The sequence below is a fragment of the Alternaria atra genome (genome assembly GCF_907166805.1).
Source record: "Alternaria atra isolate CS162 genome assembly, contig: 15, whole genome shotgun sequence".
NCBI classification, from domain to species: Eukaryota; Fungi; Ascomycota; class Dothideomycetes; order Pleosporales; family Pleosporaceae; genus Alternaria; species Alternaria atra.
Genome location: NW_025091312.1, coordinates 1 through 17,636, shown reverse-complemented (window position 1 = coordinate 17,636; position 17,636 = coordinate 1). Strand labels below are relative to the sequence as shown.

The 17,636-nt window shown below is 50.2% G+C and overlaps 3 protein-coding genes across 3 annotated transcripts; 1 reads left to right on the top strand and 2 right to left on the bottom strand.

The window, feature by feature from the left end:
• Positions 1 to 487: 487 nt before the first annotated feature.
• On the bottom strand, positions 488 to 10,183 carry ALTATR162_LOCUS61 (uncharacterized protein; the record flags this gene model as incomplete). Its single annotated transcript, XM_043307654.1, has 5 exons — positions 488 to 2,543; positions 2,594 to 3,780; positions 7,095 to 9,869; positions 9,926 to 10,036; positions 10,091 to 10,183. 5 exons carry the CDS (start codon positions 10,181 to 10,183, stop codon positions 488 to 490), a joined length of 6,222 nt encoding a protein of 2,073 aa, XP_043163589.1.
• Positions 10,184 to 10,276: 93 nt separating this feature from the next.
• ALTATR162_LOCUS60 (uncharacterized protein) lies at positions 10,277 to 11,209 on the bottom strand (the record flags this gene model as incomplete). The annotated part of the gene is made up of 2 exons (XM_043307653.1): positions 10,277 to 11,016; positions 11,092 to 11,209. 2 exons carry the CDS (start codon positions 11,207 to 11,209, stop codon positions 10,277 to 10,279), a joined length of 858 nt encoding a protein of 285 aa, XP_043163588.1.
• An 869-nt stretch (positions 11,210 to 12,078) lies between these two features.
• ALTATR162_LOCUS59 (uncharacterized protein) lies at positions 12,079 to 13,946 on the top strand (the record flags this gene model as incomplete). The annotated part of the gene is made up of 3 exons (XM_043307652.1): positions 12,079 to 13,079; positions 13,141 to 13,514; positions 13,576 to 13,946. The coding sequence occupies 3 exons, from the start codon at positions 12,079 to 12,081 to the stop codon at positions 13,944 to 13,946; spliced, it is 1,746 nt and encodes a 581-aa protein (XP_043163587.1).
• Between the last annotated feature and the right edge of the window lie 3,690 nt (positions 13,947 to 17,636).

The window sequence follows — 17,636 nt, the reverse complement described above, 5'->3', positions numbered from 1 at the left end:
GATGCTTTTAGATACGGGTTGACATTACCTGCTTGGTCATTGGATACCGGTGCGATGAGGAATCAGTCTGATCATCTTCCTTATCCGAACGATCTTGCTATCAAAATATCACTATTTCTTTTCTGACAGGTGCCTCCTTTGCCCTCTTATAACCAGTCGTTCATGGCAACTCCTCTCTTTGCCCAGGCTAAACATACCATAGGCACAGAGTTCTATGTAAATTGTACATGCCACTACGCTATTCTTTCGAAAAGATTCGAATTGGATCCAAAGTCTTGAACTTGGTGTACCTCTGTAGTGTATCACCATCTCGTCACCGGACAGTTCATCTTGGTGAGCATGTAAGGCGAGATTAACAGAGAGTTTTTACTGGTTTCGCATGGCGGAACCCAACATTAAAACATATCTGTATGTCTAAGATACATCTACAGATATCCGCGCCGCGCGATGGAATCACCAAGATCCATAGTCGAAATCACCTACTCAATTATCTCTCCCCATTTCCCGTTGTCACCAACTTGCTCTTCTCCGCGATCTTTTCTGCAAACTCGCCCATAGGCACTGCGGCCAGAATCTCCAGCAGCGCCATGTTTGCCTGCAGCTCTCTCGTAATCCAATTCCGCACCTCCAGAGCCACCAACGAATCAACTCCATAACGGTACATGGGTCGGCTCGGGTCGACTTCGGAAACAGGCATAAGCAAGATTTCCGCTGTCTTGTGGACTAGCGCGTCCGTGATGATAGACACAGCCTCTTGGAAAGTGGACGCAGAAGCGAGACGTGTAGAAGGCGATGATACAACAGCGGAACCATCTGCGTTGAGGGACGAAGTTGCATCAATGCTCAATACATTGAGCGGACCGAATCGCGGGTCGGCAAAATGTTCTGGGCGTTCCAAGCCGAACTTCTTCATTACATCTGCGGTCCCGAGGCCGGTACATATCTGAGCTGGACATGCCTCTCCCTTGCACTCACGATTGATGATGCTCTTCATTAGGGCGTGAAAAGGCTTCTCTCGAATGCCGAGAACTGCTTCCCAAAGAGCGAGTTTGCCCGTGGTACCCTGCTCGGCCAGGATCCCGACATCGCGCATGATACCTAGATCAATTGCAACGGCCTTCAGACCCTGATTGCGGCGATGTTGTGCAAGTGCATCTTGGAATGTATTCGCAGCAGCGTAGGCGGTCTGTCCTGCATAGCCGAAAATTCCGGAGATAGAAGAGCAAATGAGGAAAAAGTCGAGTGGGCGGGTGGCAGAGAAGTAGCGGTGTAGAGATAGCGTTCCTTGGATCTTAGGCCGCGTGGGCCCGGTCCAGTCCTCGTATGACATCTTCTCGAAGAGCGTATCGCGCAATAGCATGGCCATTTGAAGCACACCCGCGATGGGTGGAAGATCGGCAACACACTGCTGCATGGCAGAGAGGAAAGCATCCTCGTTTGCAATGTCTGCTTGATAAGCCTTGACTACGGCACCGAGCGCAGTGAGATGGTCTACTGTAGCTTTGGCCTTCTTACTGGTATCGCCAGACCGCGAAACGAATGCAATATGGCGTGCTCCACAGGCTATGAACTCCTGCGCCAGACTACGACCAAGACCGCCCAGTCCACCAACGAAGAGGTACGTGGCATCGGGTTTGAGACGAAGTGCGTCCTTAGCCTTACAGAGCACTGGTGCCTGAGCATCCCCTTCGAATGAGAGCACAAGCTTACCACGATGTTTACCCTGTTGCATAGTGCGGAAAGCAGTTCCCAACTCCGAAACAGGGTATACGGTCAAGGGGTAGGGTGAGCGCAGAACACCTCGATGGACAAGGTCGAAGGTGTCTGAAAGGATGTTGCCCAACGCGTCGAGGCCCTCAGCGCAGAAGAAATTGGCAATGTTGATAAAGGCAAAGGTTGTGCTCTGGCTGAATAGACGCATGTCAAGACGCATGTTATTTGTGATATCGCGCAGTCCAATCTCGACAAACGTGCCGAAGGGCGCAAGGCATGCCCAGGAAACACGAAGCAGTTCCCCGGAAAGAGAATTGAGCACGCAATCGACGCCGCGGCCGCCAGTGACACGCTTGATGGCCTTTAAGAAACTGGCATCGCGTGAACAGAAGATATGCGCGTCGGGTATGTTGTACTTCGTCATCAATAGGCTGCGCTTGTCGTCACTTCCAACGGTCGCATAAACCGTCAATCCCAGGTAGGCAGCCAGTTGTAGTGCAGCTTGGCCAACTCCACCAGCAGCAGCGTGGACGAGGATGGATTGGCCACGGCGCAATTTGGCGATGTTCATGAGGGCGTGGTAAGCAGTGACGTGTACCATGGGCAACGCAGCGGCTTCTTCGAAAGACATGGAATCAGGAATATGTACGGCGAGGCGATGATCTAGCTGGAGCTTAGTCGTATGCATGCCTTCCCAGAGAAGTGTCACTCGATCCCCAGGCTTAAAGCGTGAGGCTGCAGCGCTCCCAGTTGCAGTGACGATACCGCTGGCTTCTTGGCCAATCAGAGAAACGCCGACTAGTCCCATGGCTGCCATGATATCCTTGAAGCTGTTGATTGTGTTAGCATACAATCGTTGCAAATAGTGCACCTGCCTTACTTGATGCCGGTCGCTTTGATATCCACTTGGATCTCCATTTCCCCCAGCGCAGTCTTCATACGGTCGTTCTCGATGAATGTCAGTGTGTCCAGAAGACCAGGCTTACCTATCGTAAGTCTCAGTGGTTTGACCTGGTCTGCCAACCGTTGCACACGGACGGAATCTGTGAGACAGTGGCGGACGTCCGCATTGATTTCGGGACTGTTGTAGATACGAGCAACCTCAAGCATACCATTGCGTTCCCGATATTCATCGTCTTGACTTTCGGTTGTGAGAATACGACTAACGAGCGATGGACCGCATTGTAAAGCCGTTTTCAAGCTACTCAGGCGCAAGACCTGGAACTTGATGCCCGCTACTTCACTCCTCATGGTTCTTCGAATGCCATCAATCACGCCCATAGATGGATCATCACCAGCGTTGACCCACAACAGGCGCTCGCTGCTCAGCACTAACTTGCGAAAGTTATGAAAGTCGGACTCTGAGAGAGAAGATAGCATCGGCTTGTTGAGCTCCATCAGTGAGATAAGAGTTTTGCCTTCGAGCTCTGTCTCGGTACAAGCACTTATCTCCGTCCAAGTAGCAACGCACACGGTATAGCCTTGGTTCGCAAGGGTAGTTCGCAAATTATGAGAAAAGGTGTTGATGTCTTCGGTAGGCGCCAATGAGTCGACTATAGTAAAGTCGCATGTGGCTGAGGTGCAGTTGGTCAAGCCATTGGTGGGCTGCGAAATCTGCCTCTTGAACAGCGCGATCGAATGTTGAACGTCCAGGACACATTGGAACCCCTTGGTCTTCAAAATTGAAGTAAGCTGATCAAAACTCTTCTGTGACTCCAGTATTAATGCAGCATCGGGTTTTCCAAGAGTGACCAAACGATCCAAGAGGTTTTCTATGTTTTCGCAGTCACTAACGGCCTGGGGAACGATCAGGAGATCAGCTGCAGTGACACCCCTAGGTGAGAGATCATCTGATCCCCCTAAATAGAATGAATTCACACTCGAAAGTCCATTGGCAGTACTGCCCTCAAGCGGAGTCTCAACGCTTATAGCGGCGTAATGTAGCTGGCTCGACTGGACGGTTCCGCTAGGTAGCTGTGACATGACTGTATGGTTTGTTGGCTCAAGGTCTCGAGTCAGCTCGATCACAGTCGCTGAAGGATTGTTATGAATGTGCAAAAGCACTAGCTGCAGTATATGTTAGATACATTCGATGAAATACGAAGCCTCATCATCGCCTCTGCGGATTCGGCACGGGATACGGGTAAGGAGATGGTGAATTACCTCACGAACTCTAGCTTCAGCAGACTTGGGAACAATCAAGTTTTTTGATTGAATTGATTGATTCTTGATGCAAAAGCTCAATCAATTCAAAATCAATTTACCCTTCGAGATTTTCCAATTAGGAACAATTAGAGGCTTAAAATTGATTGAAAAATTGATCTAATTGATCGTTATTGATCGCAGCATAGGAGGCGTAGGATGAGGCTAGCGGGGCCTACGCAAGATCGATATCGCGATAATTTTTTAGTGTTGAGTTCTTATTAGTCAGCACCTAGGTAACCTCGCAGAAGATCTGTTTCGAAACGCCCTAGCTTATGCAAACACGTTATCTAGTATCTTGTTATAGACGCCTCCTACGCCGCTAATCTACAGTATTTTACGCGCTACGCCTACCTATAATGCCCCCAAAGCCTCCTAAACGCGCTGTTAATCGTGCTGCTGCACCTAATAAACGCGTTAGAGTTAGTCGCCAAAGCCCTCCATCGCAACCTCCATCGCAATTGCAGCCCGAGCTGCCTATTACAGCCTCGCCGGGCAGGGCCTTAACGATCGCCGCGAGCCAGGCCGCCGAGGAGACTCCACTCGAACTACAGCTCTTCGATCCGCTACTTAGAGACGCGATTCCTCCGCCAGCTAAGGGCTTAACTGCTGCTACCGAAGCTACAAGCGAGGCAGGCGATATTACCGGCGATACTACAGGCAATACTAGTGAGCTGGATGCCTGGTTTGCTGATACTTTTGACGGCCTTAACTGGGCTGATATACCTCAATATACGAAGCCCTTAAGGACCCTTAAGGGAAAGAAGAGCTGGGTATTCCAGCATGGCTATCGCGTCGCCAAACTCGGCAACCCTACAAGGACTTTCTGGATCTGCAGGTACTGCTATCGACACCAGAACAGAGATGGGATGCGCCCAATAGAGGTAACAACCTCAACAACAGCTGCGATAAGCCATATGGGTCAAGCTCGCGCAGGCCATCGCCTCGATCGTCAAGGCAGGCTCGCTAGTACTACGCTGCCTCGCGGCCAAACGTCTCTACGATTGTTGAGTAACAGCCGTGTAGCTGTATCTCAGGACATTGCAAACACGCTTGGAGGATTTGATGTACAAGGCTTTCGATACGCTGCAGTCAGCTGGCTAGTCGACAACAATCACGCCCTCCGCGAGTTTGAAACACCAGCTTTCCGCGAGATGATCGCGTACGCTAACCTAGAGGCTGCAGAAGCCCTATGGGTAAGTCACCGCAGTATATCAGCCTTTGTTATGAGGCTCTATCGACACCTAGAACCCTTGGTTGTTGCAGATCTGTCGCAGGCTGCTAGCAAAATTCATATAAGCTTTGACGGCTGGACAACAAAGGGTGGTAAACGCGGGTTCTTTGGCGTTGTTGCTCATTATGCTGATACCTTTGGCAACCTTAGGGACCTACCTATTGCCCTGCCTCAACTTACAGGCGCTCATACAGGCGAGAGGATCGCTGAAGTTGTATACAAAACACTCCAACAGTTCTAAGTTGATAGCTCAAAAGTTGGATACTTTGTCCTCGACAACGCCTACGCAAACGATAGCGCTATCGCCAAACTCGCCGATATATACCAGTTCGACAGGCTCCATCGTCGACTCCGCTGCGCGCCTCATACGCTCAATCTCGTAGGCCAGGCGATTATGTTTAGAGTTAATACTCAATCGTTTAATAATGATACAGAGGAGCATCAGGCTGAGACAGAATACCTGCAAAACTGGCGGCGCGATGGTCCACTAGGTGTCTTACTTGATATAATTAACTATATCAAAACGCCTCAACAACACGATCTGTTTGCCTCGCTGCAGGCCTTAGTTAACAAGCAATCTTACACACAAACAGAAACGATATTAGAGCCTATTAAGCCTGTAGTTACACGGTGGAACAGCTATCACGACGCCTTTGAGCGTGCAGTACACCTATCCCAAACTTTTAACCTATATTCCAGTCACCATATCAAGCAGATCGCTCGCGACGACGCGTACGCTATATCAAAGGGCAACAAGCTACCAGAAGCGCCATCATGGATGCGATCAGATGGCCTATCGGCGGCAGATTGGGCGGTAGTAACTAAGTATATCGAGGCGTTGAGGCCGCTGAAGGAGGCCACCAAACGCCTTGAAGCTCGCGGCAAAACAGGTGGATTTGGAGCTCTATATAAGGTGATCCCAGTATACGAGTATATCCTTAGTACCTATGAGGCGATAATTACTACCTACGATAGCGTTAACTATAGCCCTAATAGCGCTCCTGAGGACCACCTGCCTATTAACCTAAGGGCGGCCTAGCGGAAACTAAACGATTACTACACTAAACTCGACGCCTCGCCTGCCTACTACGGCGCTGTTTCCCTCTACCCGTACTACAAAAACTACTGCTTTAACAGCTGGCGCGATAAGCCTCACTGGCTTACCGCAAACGAGGATGCCCTACAACAGCTTTGGGCGCAATACAAGCCGCTATCGCTACCTACAAGAAGGCCTCTACCGCCACGATCAAACACTATAGACGATGCGATCGATGCGCTTGTTGATCGCGAGTATACAACCGAGCTAAACATATCAGAGGCGGATGAGCTTGACTGCTGGCGGCGATATGAGCTAGCGTAGACAAAGGCGCAGTTCGCACAGGAAGGCAGCCCTATACTATACTGGATTGGCCTACGCACGCGATATCCTCACCTATCGCAACTCGCGATAGATCTGCTCACAATACCAGCCAGTAGCTGCCAATGTAAGCGCCTCTTTAGCGAGCTTGGCGATCTATTAGAGCCTTAGAGGCGGAAGATTGGATCTCAACTACTAGCTGCGATACAATGTGTACGGAGTTGGAAGAGGGCAGGTTTTAAGCCTTCTAATAACGCAGAGGATACTCTAAATGAGTCTGAGTTAGCTGCGATCTACGATATATGCAATTGGGAGACAGATCTCTAACTATTTGTATACAAGATTACTCAAAGTTTCACATCAAGAACCATCAAAAAGTCAATCAATCATCAATTAACATGCCTAAAAACCTCTTCAATCAAGTCAACATTAATGTGAACTCGGAGTTTTTTCAATTAGAAACAATTACAGGCTCAAAATTGATTGAATTGATTGTTCCCATCTCTGAGCTTCAGGTGCAGAAGCCAACACCAACTTTTGAAGCTCTTCTTGGGTTGCAATCGCAACAGAGCAGTTCCAACGAACGACAGATGTGATCTCCGCGGGATCTACTTCAAGCTGCTGGATGTCCTGGGCTTCCGTGTCATTCTCTAGCTCCGAAACTCGGTAGTCGACAACAGATAGAATGACTTTTGAAAGACCAGTGTCGAATATGTTGATGTTCGACGATAGCTCTTTGAAGCCATGCCTTTTGGATTCACAAAGTCCCGGCATAACATATCCCATATCTCCAGGTATATCCAGGGAGATCTCCATCTCGCCGATGAACGTAGGTAAGACTGGCTTGCTCGTCTCGAACCTCCCATTCTTGTACGTACTACCGAGGCAACCTTGCAGGATAGAATCGAGCGTGCCTGCGTGAATGAGGAATGGGCGGTCACTCTGACCTTTACTAAATGTCTCCCCTATGTCCACTAGCCTAACGTCGTAGGTTGACTCGCCGTCACCGGGATAGACATTTTCAACGCCTTGAAAAGCCTCGCCGTATTTCCAAGTGATCTTTTCGAACTGTCCGTAGAAATCTTCTTTGGAACAGGTGTCCGGGCACTCGTTGTGGACTCGGTAGTATTCTGAGATCATAAAGTTCTCAAAATTGACGTTCTCCTTAGCCATCTGCTCACTGGTGGTATCCGCATAGTCTATAGTGACTAGACCTCGACAATTGTCGCGCAACTGGCTAGTGCCAACGCATGAGGAGATAGTCAACTCCCACCACGAAGAGGGGGTGGATCCAGAAGTAGCGATAAGATGTGGCCGCATGTGCAAAATCACCTCGGTGGCGACATCTTCAGATAGTGCCATAGCGGCTGAGAAGGACACTTCGCGAAAACGGAGCGATCGAGCCGTCTTTCCTGGTTCCACCAGTTGCCGTGCGGCTTCGATAGCCATGCTGACCAACCCAGCTGCCGGAAACAATACAGTACTGCCAATCTTATGACCGCGAAGCCAAGGTTCGTTAGCAAGTCTGAGGAAGTTGCGCCAGACATGCTGGCTCTCGTCCATCATCGGGACTTGAGCTCCGATAAGACTTCTGGACGGAAATTGGCGCGTCATCAGCTCCATTTGGATGCGATTTTCGTGGCGAAAGACCTTCGAATGGTTCCACTGATAGGGAGGCAGGTCTGTTAATCGACGAACTTTCAGATCTCCATTTACCTTGGAGATATCGAGAGGAATACCATCGAGGTACAACTCCGATGCGAGCTCAAGGCTGGTTTCCACTGCATTGCGTCCTCGGATGAGCATTGACTTGTAGCCTACATTTCTTATGCCATGGTGATTCAGTATTTGCTCTACAGGTCCGCTAAGAGCACTGTGTGGGCCAATCTCGATCAGCAAATCTACAGCGCTGCTACTACCATCATTTTCATCATGGTCAGTTGGGCTGACCAGCTCTTTAACCGCGTCCGAGAAAAGTACAGGCGAAATTAGGTTGCGAACCCAATAGTATGGTCCTAGAAGCTCAGACGCAACCTCTTGGCCAGTGACGCTAGATATCATCGTCTGAATCTGGAAGTCTCCATCTTCATTGGTATCGTCCTGCGTTATGGGCTCAAGGTCGGCGATGGATGCAGAGTAGGTACCAAACACGCGATTCATGTGCCGACTGTGATACGCCATCTCAACCTTCAGGCGTCGAGCAAAGATCTTTCGGTCATCGAATATAGCTCGGAGTTGCTCGAGGGAGTTCACATCACCAGATAGCGTGACGCTTGAAGGTGAGTTGACACAGGCTACAACAGCTGTGCCACTGAGATTTGATTGCTCAATCACATCATCTGCCTCGTCTCGCGAACAGCCGACAGCCATCATCCCGCCTTTGAGGTCTGGTGCATCCGTTTGAAGCTTAGTAGCTGCGATTCCTCGGAAATAAGCTGCGGCGATCGCATCTCGGTGGCTCAGCGCACCGATGCTGTATGCTGCGGCGATTTCGCCACTGGAATGGCCGACCACTCGGGAGGGAATAACCCCCCATGACTGGAGTTCGTCGACCAGGGCGATCTGCAGCACAGAGCATATGGGTTGGCTGATCTCTGGGTAGCTCAAGCGAGATTCGGCTTGGGCCTTTTCAAGCTCAGCAATAGGGTCCCACAGGCATCCCATGTCTCGGAGATAAGTTGCCGATTGTTCAATTGAATCCCTAAACACCTGGCGGTCGAGCATCTCTACACCCATACGAGCCCATTGAGCACCTTGGCCCGTAAAAACGAATCCGATCCGAGGGGTGGTGTTTCCAATGCTGGTCGCTCGAGAAGCTCCATCACCTGGTTTATTGGATAGGTAATCGCAAATCTCGGTAGTATTCTCCGTGAGGCAGGTTGCCCGCCATGACAGGCTGGACTTGGCTCCTGAAAGTGTATGGGCCAGATTCGCCAGAAATTCGGAGCTGGATGCTGCAGAACCAAGGTTCTCTATGTGGTGGACCAAAGCGTCAGCATTACGCTTAAAGCCGGCCTGGTCGTGACTGCTGAAAACAAAAAGTCGTTTCTTGTTGCGAGCTTTCTGGAATCGGGTCAAGTCGCCATGTTTTACGGGTACGTCTGCCAGGCGACTGGGGTTGAACGATTCAAGAACCGCATGGCCGTTCGTGCCGCCCATCCCGAAGCCACTGACACTCATGCGCTTGGTCTGGGAAACGGGCCAAGCTGTTGGCTTCAACGGCACTGCCACATTCCATTCGTGGAAAGGAATATTGGGGTTGCCCTTGGTGAAGTGGATATTCGGTGGGATAAGATTATGCTCCATGGCGAGAATGCCTTTGATGATTCCAGATACGCCAGCAGCTGATTCAAGATGGCCAATCTGATCATAAGTTAGTGGTGTGGAGAAGAGTGGTGGCAACAACATTCTACACGCACATTTGGTTTGACACTTCCTACGTAAAGCTTCCGTGGTTTTGATGAACCCTTTCCGATGGTGTTGTATATCGCCTTCATCTCGATTGGATCGCCGACCTTGGTACCAGTGCCCTAACGTTATGTTTAGCGATAGTCAGCATAGTGTACGTGACATGGCTCACTCACATGCGCTTCGACATATTGAGTCGAATCGTAATCCAGTCCGTGAGACTCGTACACGTATTTGATGAGTGCTGCCTGTGCTTCGTAGGACGGCATTGTGACTGAGTAAGACAATTTAAGTAGCTGACAAAGTATGCAAGTTGTGCACGCCGTTTCAAAATGGCGCCCTTCAGCTGAATGGAAACATCTTCACTTACTTCCTTGTGTGAAACCATCTGAATTGGCACCAGTCGCACGAATAACAGCCCGAATGCTGTCACCATCTTGGATAGCCTTGTCCAGGCGCTTCAAAATGATAATCCCACAGCCCTCACCGCGACCGTATCCGCCCGCACTTTCGTCGAAAGCTTTCGATCGACCCTGAGGATTCAGAAATGTGAGGTTGTTGAGATGTGTCGTGAAGTCGGGAGTGAGCATCAAGCTGACGCCACCGGTGACGGCCATGTCCGACTCCCCTGATTTCAAGCTTTGACATGCCAAATGAGTGGCCATGAGACTCGATGAGCAAGCTGTTTGGACTGTGGCACTAGGGCCGTGAATATCGAAGAAATGAGAGATACGGTTGGAGATCATCTCGTCACCAGTCCCTAGAAGATGGTACTTGGGATTGTGTAAGAAGTCTCGTTCGACCGATCCCCGATAGTCACTTGGGCCCGACCCAATGTAACAGGCTGTTTGGGTGCCTGAAATCTGTTGAAGTGGCATGTTGGCGTTCTCGAATGCTTCATATGCCACTTCAAGAGCCATCCGCTGCTTAGGGTCTAGAGCGATAGCTTCTGCTGCTGTGATATTGAAAAAGGATGCATCGAAGACATAAGGATCTTCTTTGAGGAAGTGTCCACCTTTGGTAGGGAGCGAATTCAGTTTGCCATTGACTGGATGGTAGAAAGCATCCGAGTTCCACCTGCTTGATGTGGGCGAGTATGCATCTGTAATATTGTAAGTTCCCTGCAACTGATGAATGCTTGAAGGTTCAAATCAGGTTAGATCCTCGAGTGACTCACCTCTGCCATTCTTAAGCATGTCCCAAAACTTTGAAGGAGAGCTGGCATCACCAGGGAAACGGCATGCTAGGCCGACGACTGCGATGGGGACGTCGAGCGACGGAGTTGCAGAAGGCATCTTGCTTTCCTGGGAAAGCCCTGCTCAGTCTTTTCAAAGAGACTCAAAAGTGAACTGATAACATCTACTAAGGAGAAATTGATCGCAGGTATAAATGCTCGAGCACTGACTTCGCTCTTGGTTCTCCACCGTCTAAGAATACTTTCCAAGGCCCCCAGAGGGTCCACCCTGTGTCCTAGCATCACCATTACGCAGATAGGTTTGCGTGAGATTGAAGAAGTGTCGTGAGCTTGACTAGCACTAGCGAATGGCTGCTGCAGCCTAAATTTGATGAACGAGGGTGTAGCGCAGTCAGCAGATAGCGTCGGTGTGGATGATGAATTAGGGTACGGCCCGGGCCCTTCTCACGCCAACAGGATCCTGATAAGGCTCCTTCAGTTCCCCACAAAGTTTGTTGGGGGCATGGGAGAAGAAGTAATAGTCAGCCGCTAGTTTCGACCGCGCGAAGCGTGGGGCGAGCGGTCGAAGTAGATGGTGGGGTGAGCGGTCGAATTTCACGGTGGGGTGCGGCGGTCAATCAGGTTTGACGTTCCTCCGCCGGCACTGGGCCACTTCGGGATTCGCCCGTGTTTATCACCGTACGGCGGAGGAACGTCGAACATTCCAACGAACAAGTCCACGGCGGTCGAATATTTTTCTGTTTTGAGTGCGTCCTGAGAAGATCTGTGGTCCGAGCTGATCATGAGCTTATCTCTACTTGACTGTACTGGGCGACTTTCTTCTCTGCCATCACCCGATTGTCAGTCCGCACGAGAATTGGCACAACTTGTGTGTTCCCCATATTACGAATCTCGTTCCAGTTGCAACGATCAACCCATCTGCGACCTCATTGTTTCGACAAAGTACGACTGTGGAAAGCAACAGCGAGAATGACCGACAGTCCGAGTCTCGAGAGCAACAACAAATCCGACATGGACACGCGTAGGCCGCCCACGTCTAGTCACGACGAGCACGATGCAGCTGAGAGCGTTTCCGAAAAGCAAGACAGCGCTACAGCCTCACCCACCGAAAAAGTGGAGCCTGAGTATCTGACTGGCCTCCGCCTGGGCCTTGTCATGTTCACAATCTTCGTGAGCACCATTCTCGTCTCGCTAGAGATTGGTATCATCGCGACTGCAATCCCCGGTATCACCAACGACTTTCGCAAGCTCGACGATGTAGGATGGTATGGCAGCGCCACATTCATTCTCGCAGCCGCTTTCTCGCCATTGTGGGGCAAGCTGTACAAGTACCTCAACGTCAAATGGGTCTATCTTAGCGCAGTCGGCATCTTCTTGGTAGGCAGCATCGTCGCTGCTGCAGCACCGAACAGCGTGGCTGTCATTGTTGGCCGCGCTCTTCAAGGTTGGGGAGCTTCCGGTGTTCTTGGTGGCACTCTCATCGTCATCAACTATGTGGCTCCGCCTAGGAACCATCCTCTTTTGATCGGCACCTGGATGGCCGTCTTCATGATGTCCACGATCCTTGGGCCAGTCATTGGCGGTGCGTTCACGAGTGGCGTTTCGTGGAGATGGTGTTTCTGGATCAACTTACCCGTTGGGGGGCCCATCATCGTTCTGCTATTGCTGTTCCTTCGCGTACCGAAGCACGTCAAGCCCGTTCCTGCTACATGGAAAGAAATCATCCTCAACCTCGACATTCCGGGGTTCTGTCTGCTACTCGTATCTCTCGTGTGTTTGACCCTCGCGCTTCAATGGGGTGGTCAGAGCAAACCTTGGGACGACGGCTCGGTAATTGCCACTCTTGTTCTCTGGATCTTGCTCACAATTGGGTTCTTCGTTGTCGAATGGCTGCAAGGAGCACGCGCCATGGCTCCTTTGAGCATCCTGAAACAGCGTATGACATGGAGTAATGTCATTTTCTGTCTCGTGTAAGTCATTAACTGATGTCCATCATTTTCTGCAACGGCTTACCAACTATTTCACCTCTAGGTCCTACGCTGCGCTCTACCAAGTCATGTTCTACCTCCCTATCTACTTCCAATCTATTCATGGTCAGTCCGCTGTCACAAGCGGTGTCAACACACTCCCATTCCTCGCCTTCTTCGCTCTGGGAGCCATGGTCAGCGGCGGCGCTATCGGAAAGACGCGCTACACACAGCCTTACGAGCTTGCCGGTGCCTTGATCATGACTGCCGGTATGGCCCTCATCTATATCCTTGATGTCGACTCCCCCAAAGCCAAGTACATCGGCGCAGAGGTACTCTTTGGTTTTGGAATCGGATTGTGTAACCAGGTTCCTATGACAGCTGTTCAGGGCTTCTCGAAACCTGACGAAGTGGCCAGCGCTACTGGAATCATGGTCAGTAAGTATTGACCAGCATTATCTATATCTCTATTTCGCAATCAAGCTAATGTCTCCCTCAGTGTGTCAAACCCTCAGCGGTGCCTATTTTGTTGCCATCGCGCAGTCCCTCTTCGCTAATCGCATGCTGCATGCCCTCACCTCGGGCTCAGATCACCTTGATGTTGCCCTTGTTCTGGGCACCGGAGCTTCCGAGCTGCAGGATGTATTCAGTGGCGATGACTTGACTGCTGTACTGGACGCCTACATGGTGGGTATCAAAGACGTGTTCGCCTTTTCATTGGCATGTGCTGCCTTTTCGGTTATATTGACCGCCCTCATCCCGTTCAAGAGGCTACCGGACCACGAGAAGAAGCCAAGCAAGGATGCGATGGCTTCGAACGAGGTCAAGGCTTCAGAGGAGGTTCAACAAGAGAAAAAACTTACTGTTTAGTCCTGGTGTATGTAGTGATTTAAGAGAATTCTAGTAGGGATAGTACTGCTTTGTAATATATAATAGACCTATAAGCTTGTTAGACACTGAGCATCAGTATGGGACGCCATTGTACCGGCGTCGATCCCTAACTCATCAGTGACGAACGTGTTGTCCAAGAACTGTGTCCAGAATGGCGGATAGTACGATGTGTGAGCGAAGGGCTAATTTTTGCAAAGTGATCGTATGTCCTATCTGCTGGTCATCGGCCCGTTCGTGTCGGGAAGACGAGTCCGATTGACCACATAAGTTGCAGCGTACCGACCCTAAGCATGGATGATATGGATGACTCTAACATTTCAGCCAAGTAAAGTAGGAACCAATGAACACCTCCGGCGAAGGCGCATCAGTCTGCATGCGACTCACAGAACCTGCTTCTACTCTCAGTCTCAACACGACTACCGCGTCTAAGCCATCGTCTTGCACGAAGGCAGTTCCATGCGCGTGCACCTCTCGCAAGTACCACTGCTCGGTGACCATGCGTACAAATCTCCCGACATCGACAATTAACACGCCTGCTTTCTTTGTCTTCATGTTGCCCTGCCATGCTTGGCGCTCTTGGACGGGGGCCGCATTGGCTTCGGCGACACGTCCTCCGGTATGTCCATTATCACAATCACCATGGAGCTGCATCGCTGATCGCGATGAGATGCATCTATATGCCATACGTTGCGCCGCAATGTGTTCTCCAAGAGCGAGTGGCCTACAATTGAGGCTGTGGTGTCCGATCTTACGTAGTCTAGCGAGGCTGTGTAGTCGGGCGCGAGAGACAGGGGCCCGTCTTCGGCCGTTCCGCGTATGCTTTAGTCGAAGAGGGGAGACATAGCAGGTCGTCATTCGTTCCCGTCTTGCATCTTAGTGTCGCGTCGCAAGGTCATTGTTGATGGAATGTCGGTAAATGGTGCTGATGGCAGCTACTGGGCAACCCCCAGGACTGCCGATTGCAGCCTGTGATAGATACTGAGCCCAGCGACGTTCTGTTTGATGGCTACATTCAATCGCGAGCCATCGCGCAGTCCCTTCGAACCGAGCATCCATGATGGAGCGGCGATCGATGGAAGCGTGCTGTTCTCAACGGTGCGGTATGCCGGCCTGTTCCAGTCAACGACCAGACATCAAAGTCGATCACAGGATTGCGACGCTAAGGCACGATGTGTAGATGATGGTTGGTCTTGGACGACGGTCTGTGGAAGACGAACGTGGCGCGTATGCTTGAGCTGGTTGGAGATGCTCGTTGGTATGCGCAATGCATTTGCAGGATGTTTCAGCGAAGGCAATGCTGTCGGCATTGGAGGGGCTAGAAAGCGCTGTCCCAGTCGAGCGGCACTGCCGTTGAAATCGTCCCTGTTGACCGTGAATTTCTTCCCAAGATAACGATGATTCTTGGAGATGAATTCTGGCTTCGGATTCGAGATTTGGTGGCAGCGGATGAATGGCATTACAGGTAGAGTAGGGATGGAGGTGCGTTCTTCGCAAGCAGCTTCGCGTCCTTCGCATCTCAATCCCAACCAGCTCGATCATGGGATCACCACATCCCGAGAGTTTAGAGTCGCTTTTCGGTATCTGAGAGGCCTACTGTATTGCAATAATCATTGGGTTGAGCTTTGGGGAGATTGGCGGAGTTGAGAAGGGCGCTCGCGGAGCGAAGAGGGTACAAGCCATACTTGGGCAGCTTAACGCGTTAAGCTAAACCGTTATAGCGTATAACGGTTTAAGGTTCTTAAATCGTTATATCGTTACGTGAGCTCTTATTACGTTATAACAGTTATAACGCGATAAGAGTCTTAGCGCCAAGTACGCTAGTATTGCACATAGAGAAACAGAGAATCTGCTGTCTAGATGCTCCGGACCTTACCTAAAACCCTACTAAATATGTCGTGTATTACACATATACTAGTGCAATGTTATTTAATCCCTCGTCTAAAAGCTTATCTCTAACGCTACAGTATTTATCTTGCAGTATATCTCCTCTATACTTTAACGCTATTATACAAACAGAGACCTTTTAGAGTACTAGCAACTCTAAGCGCAAGTGTACAAGGACTTAGTATGTCTGTACATAATGTCCTTCCTAGTCTAATACTTATCGTAGTAACACTATTACCTATGTTCTAAGACACTATGCTTAGCCTAAATCGTCTTAGCTTCTGCACACCCCTTGTACACTAGTTACAATGCTGTAAGCTACTACCTCTGTATCCTAAACGACTACAGACTAGAACGTTATTCGCAATGCCTTTAATCGACAAGGGTATCGCAACGCACTTGCAGGTCTTCTTACTTAACGTTAAATGCCTTTCTTATTAGTTAAGTAGGCTAAGATAAAAGACCTTGCACTTGCTTGCAACCTATACGTGCAAGACTAACTAATAATAAATTAGCGTATAGCTGTACGTCTTATTACCTTAAACTATTAGTTCTACAAGGGTTATGTTATTAAGGAGAGCTTATTAATAGCTATAAGTCCTATCCTAGGGCGCTAAATCCAGTCTTATAAGACTGGAATACTTTGTTAGGGATAGAAACTACGCGTACAGCGTGTACATCTGAGATTTGGGGGTAGACTGGATTATTATTTTAGAGGTAGACTAGATTTAGATCCTGTTAGCGGATTAGCTCTATCCCAGGGCGCTAACTGGAGTCAGGGCTGACTCTAGTTATTTCGGTGCTGAGATGTACACATTTCCCTGCGTAGGCGACATCACGTAGGCTGATTCCAGTAAACTTCGCAGGCTGGTCCAGTTAGGTTCCCGCAGGCCGATAGCTCTAAAATTTAGATATGTTAATTAGAGCGCTGAGTTGCACGTTAACACGAATTTGCAGCCCTGCAGCTAATAGGGTTGATAGTGTTAGGGTTTCGTGTTCGGAGGTTAGGGTTAGGGTTATGACGTCGCGATACCCCAAACCCCAGGGTTCGGAGTCGTTCCGAGATAGCGAGCAGCGACCGCCAACGCCAGATACGCGATTAGCTGCATCACGTATACAGGTAGGAAGACGCGTCTACAGCGCGTCCACAGCGCGATATATATTGTAGAGTCCGCAATAACGGGTAGTTGATATCGTGAGCTTGAAATATTGTTATAGCTGTTGTACCACCATAGCAGAGAGCAGCGTCGCAGGCGAGCATTTTGAGCATTTAGTTAAGTACGCGTTAGCAGTGTGCAGAGAGTGCCGACACGGCATTTTGCCCAGCCAGATCAAGAGCTATGTGCAGCGCAGCCATCACGTTAAACGCAAGGAAGCCAAGCTAATAGCAGACGAGGTCCGCAGTTGGGCCGGGTTGATCGAGTACGCCAGCGAGTTAGAGGTGCCCAGCCAGGTTATTGAGCCCGTCCATCAGTTGCCGGTGTACGAAGATGGGATGATGTGTCGATTAGACCCCGACCGTTGCCGTCAAATATTCCGAAGCCCAGAGACCGTGCGGAAGCATTGGCAGAAGGTCCACGACTGGTCGCTAGCAGGAAAAGGCGGACGCCCAACCTAGGTACAGCAGAAGAACATCCAAGACCGTGTTAACAAGCGCATTAAGAAAGTGCATTGCCAGCGGTTGTTGGTCCAGGGCCAGGGCTCGCAGTATTTCCAGGTCCACCAGCCCGGCGATGGTGGCCCAGACGTCGTGCCCGTTAACGGCGACGCAGCGTGGGCGCAGGT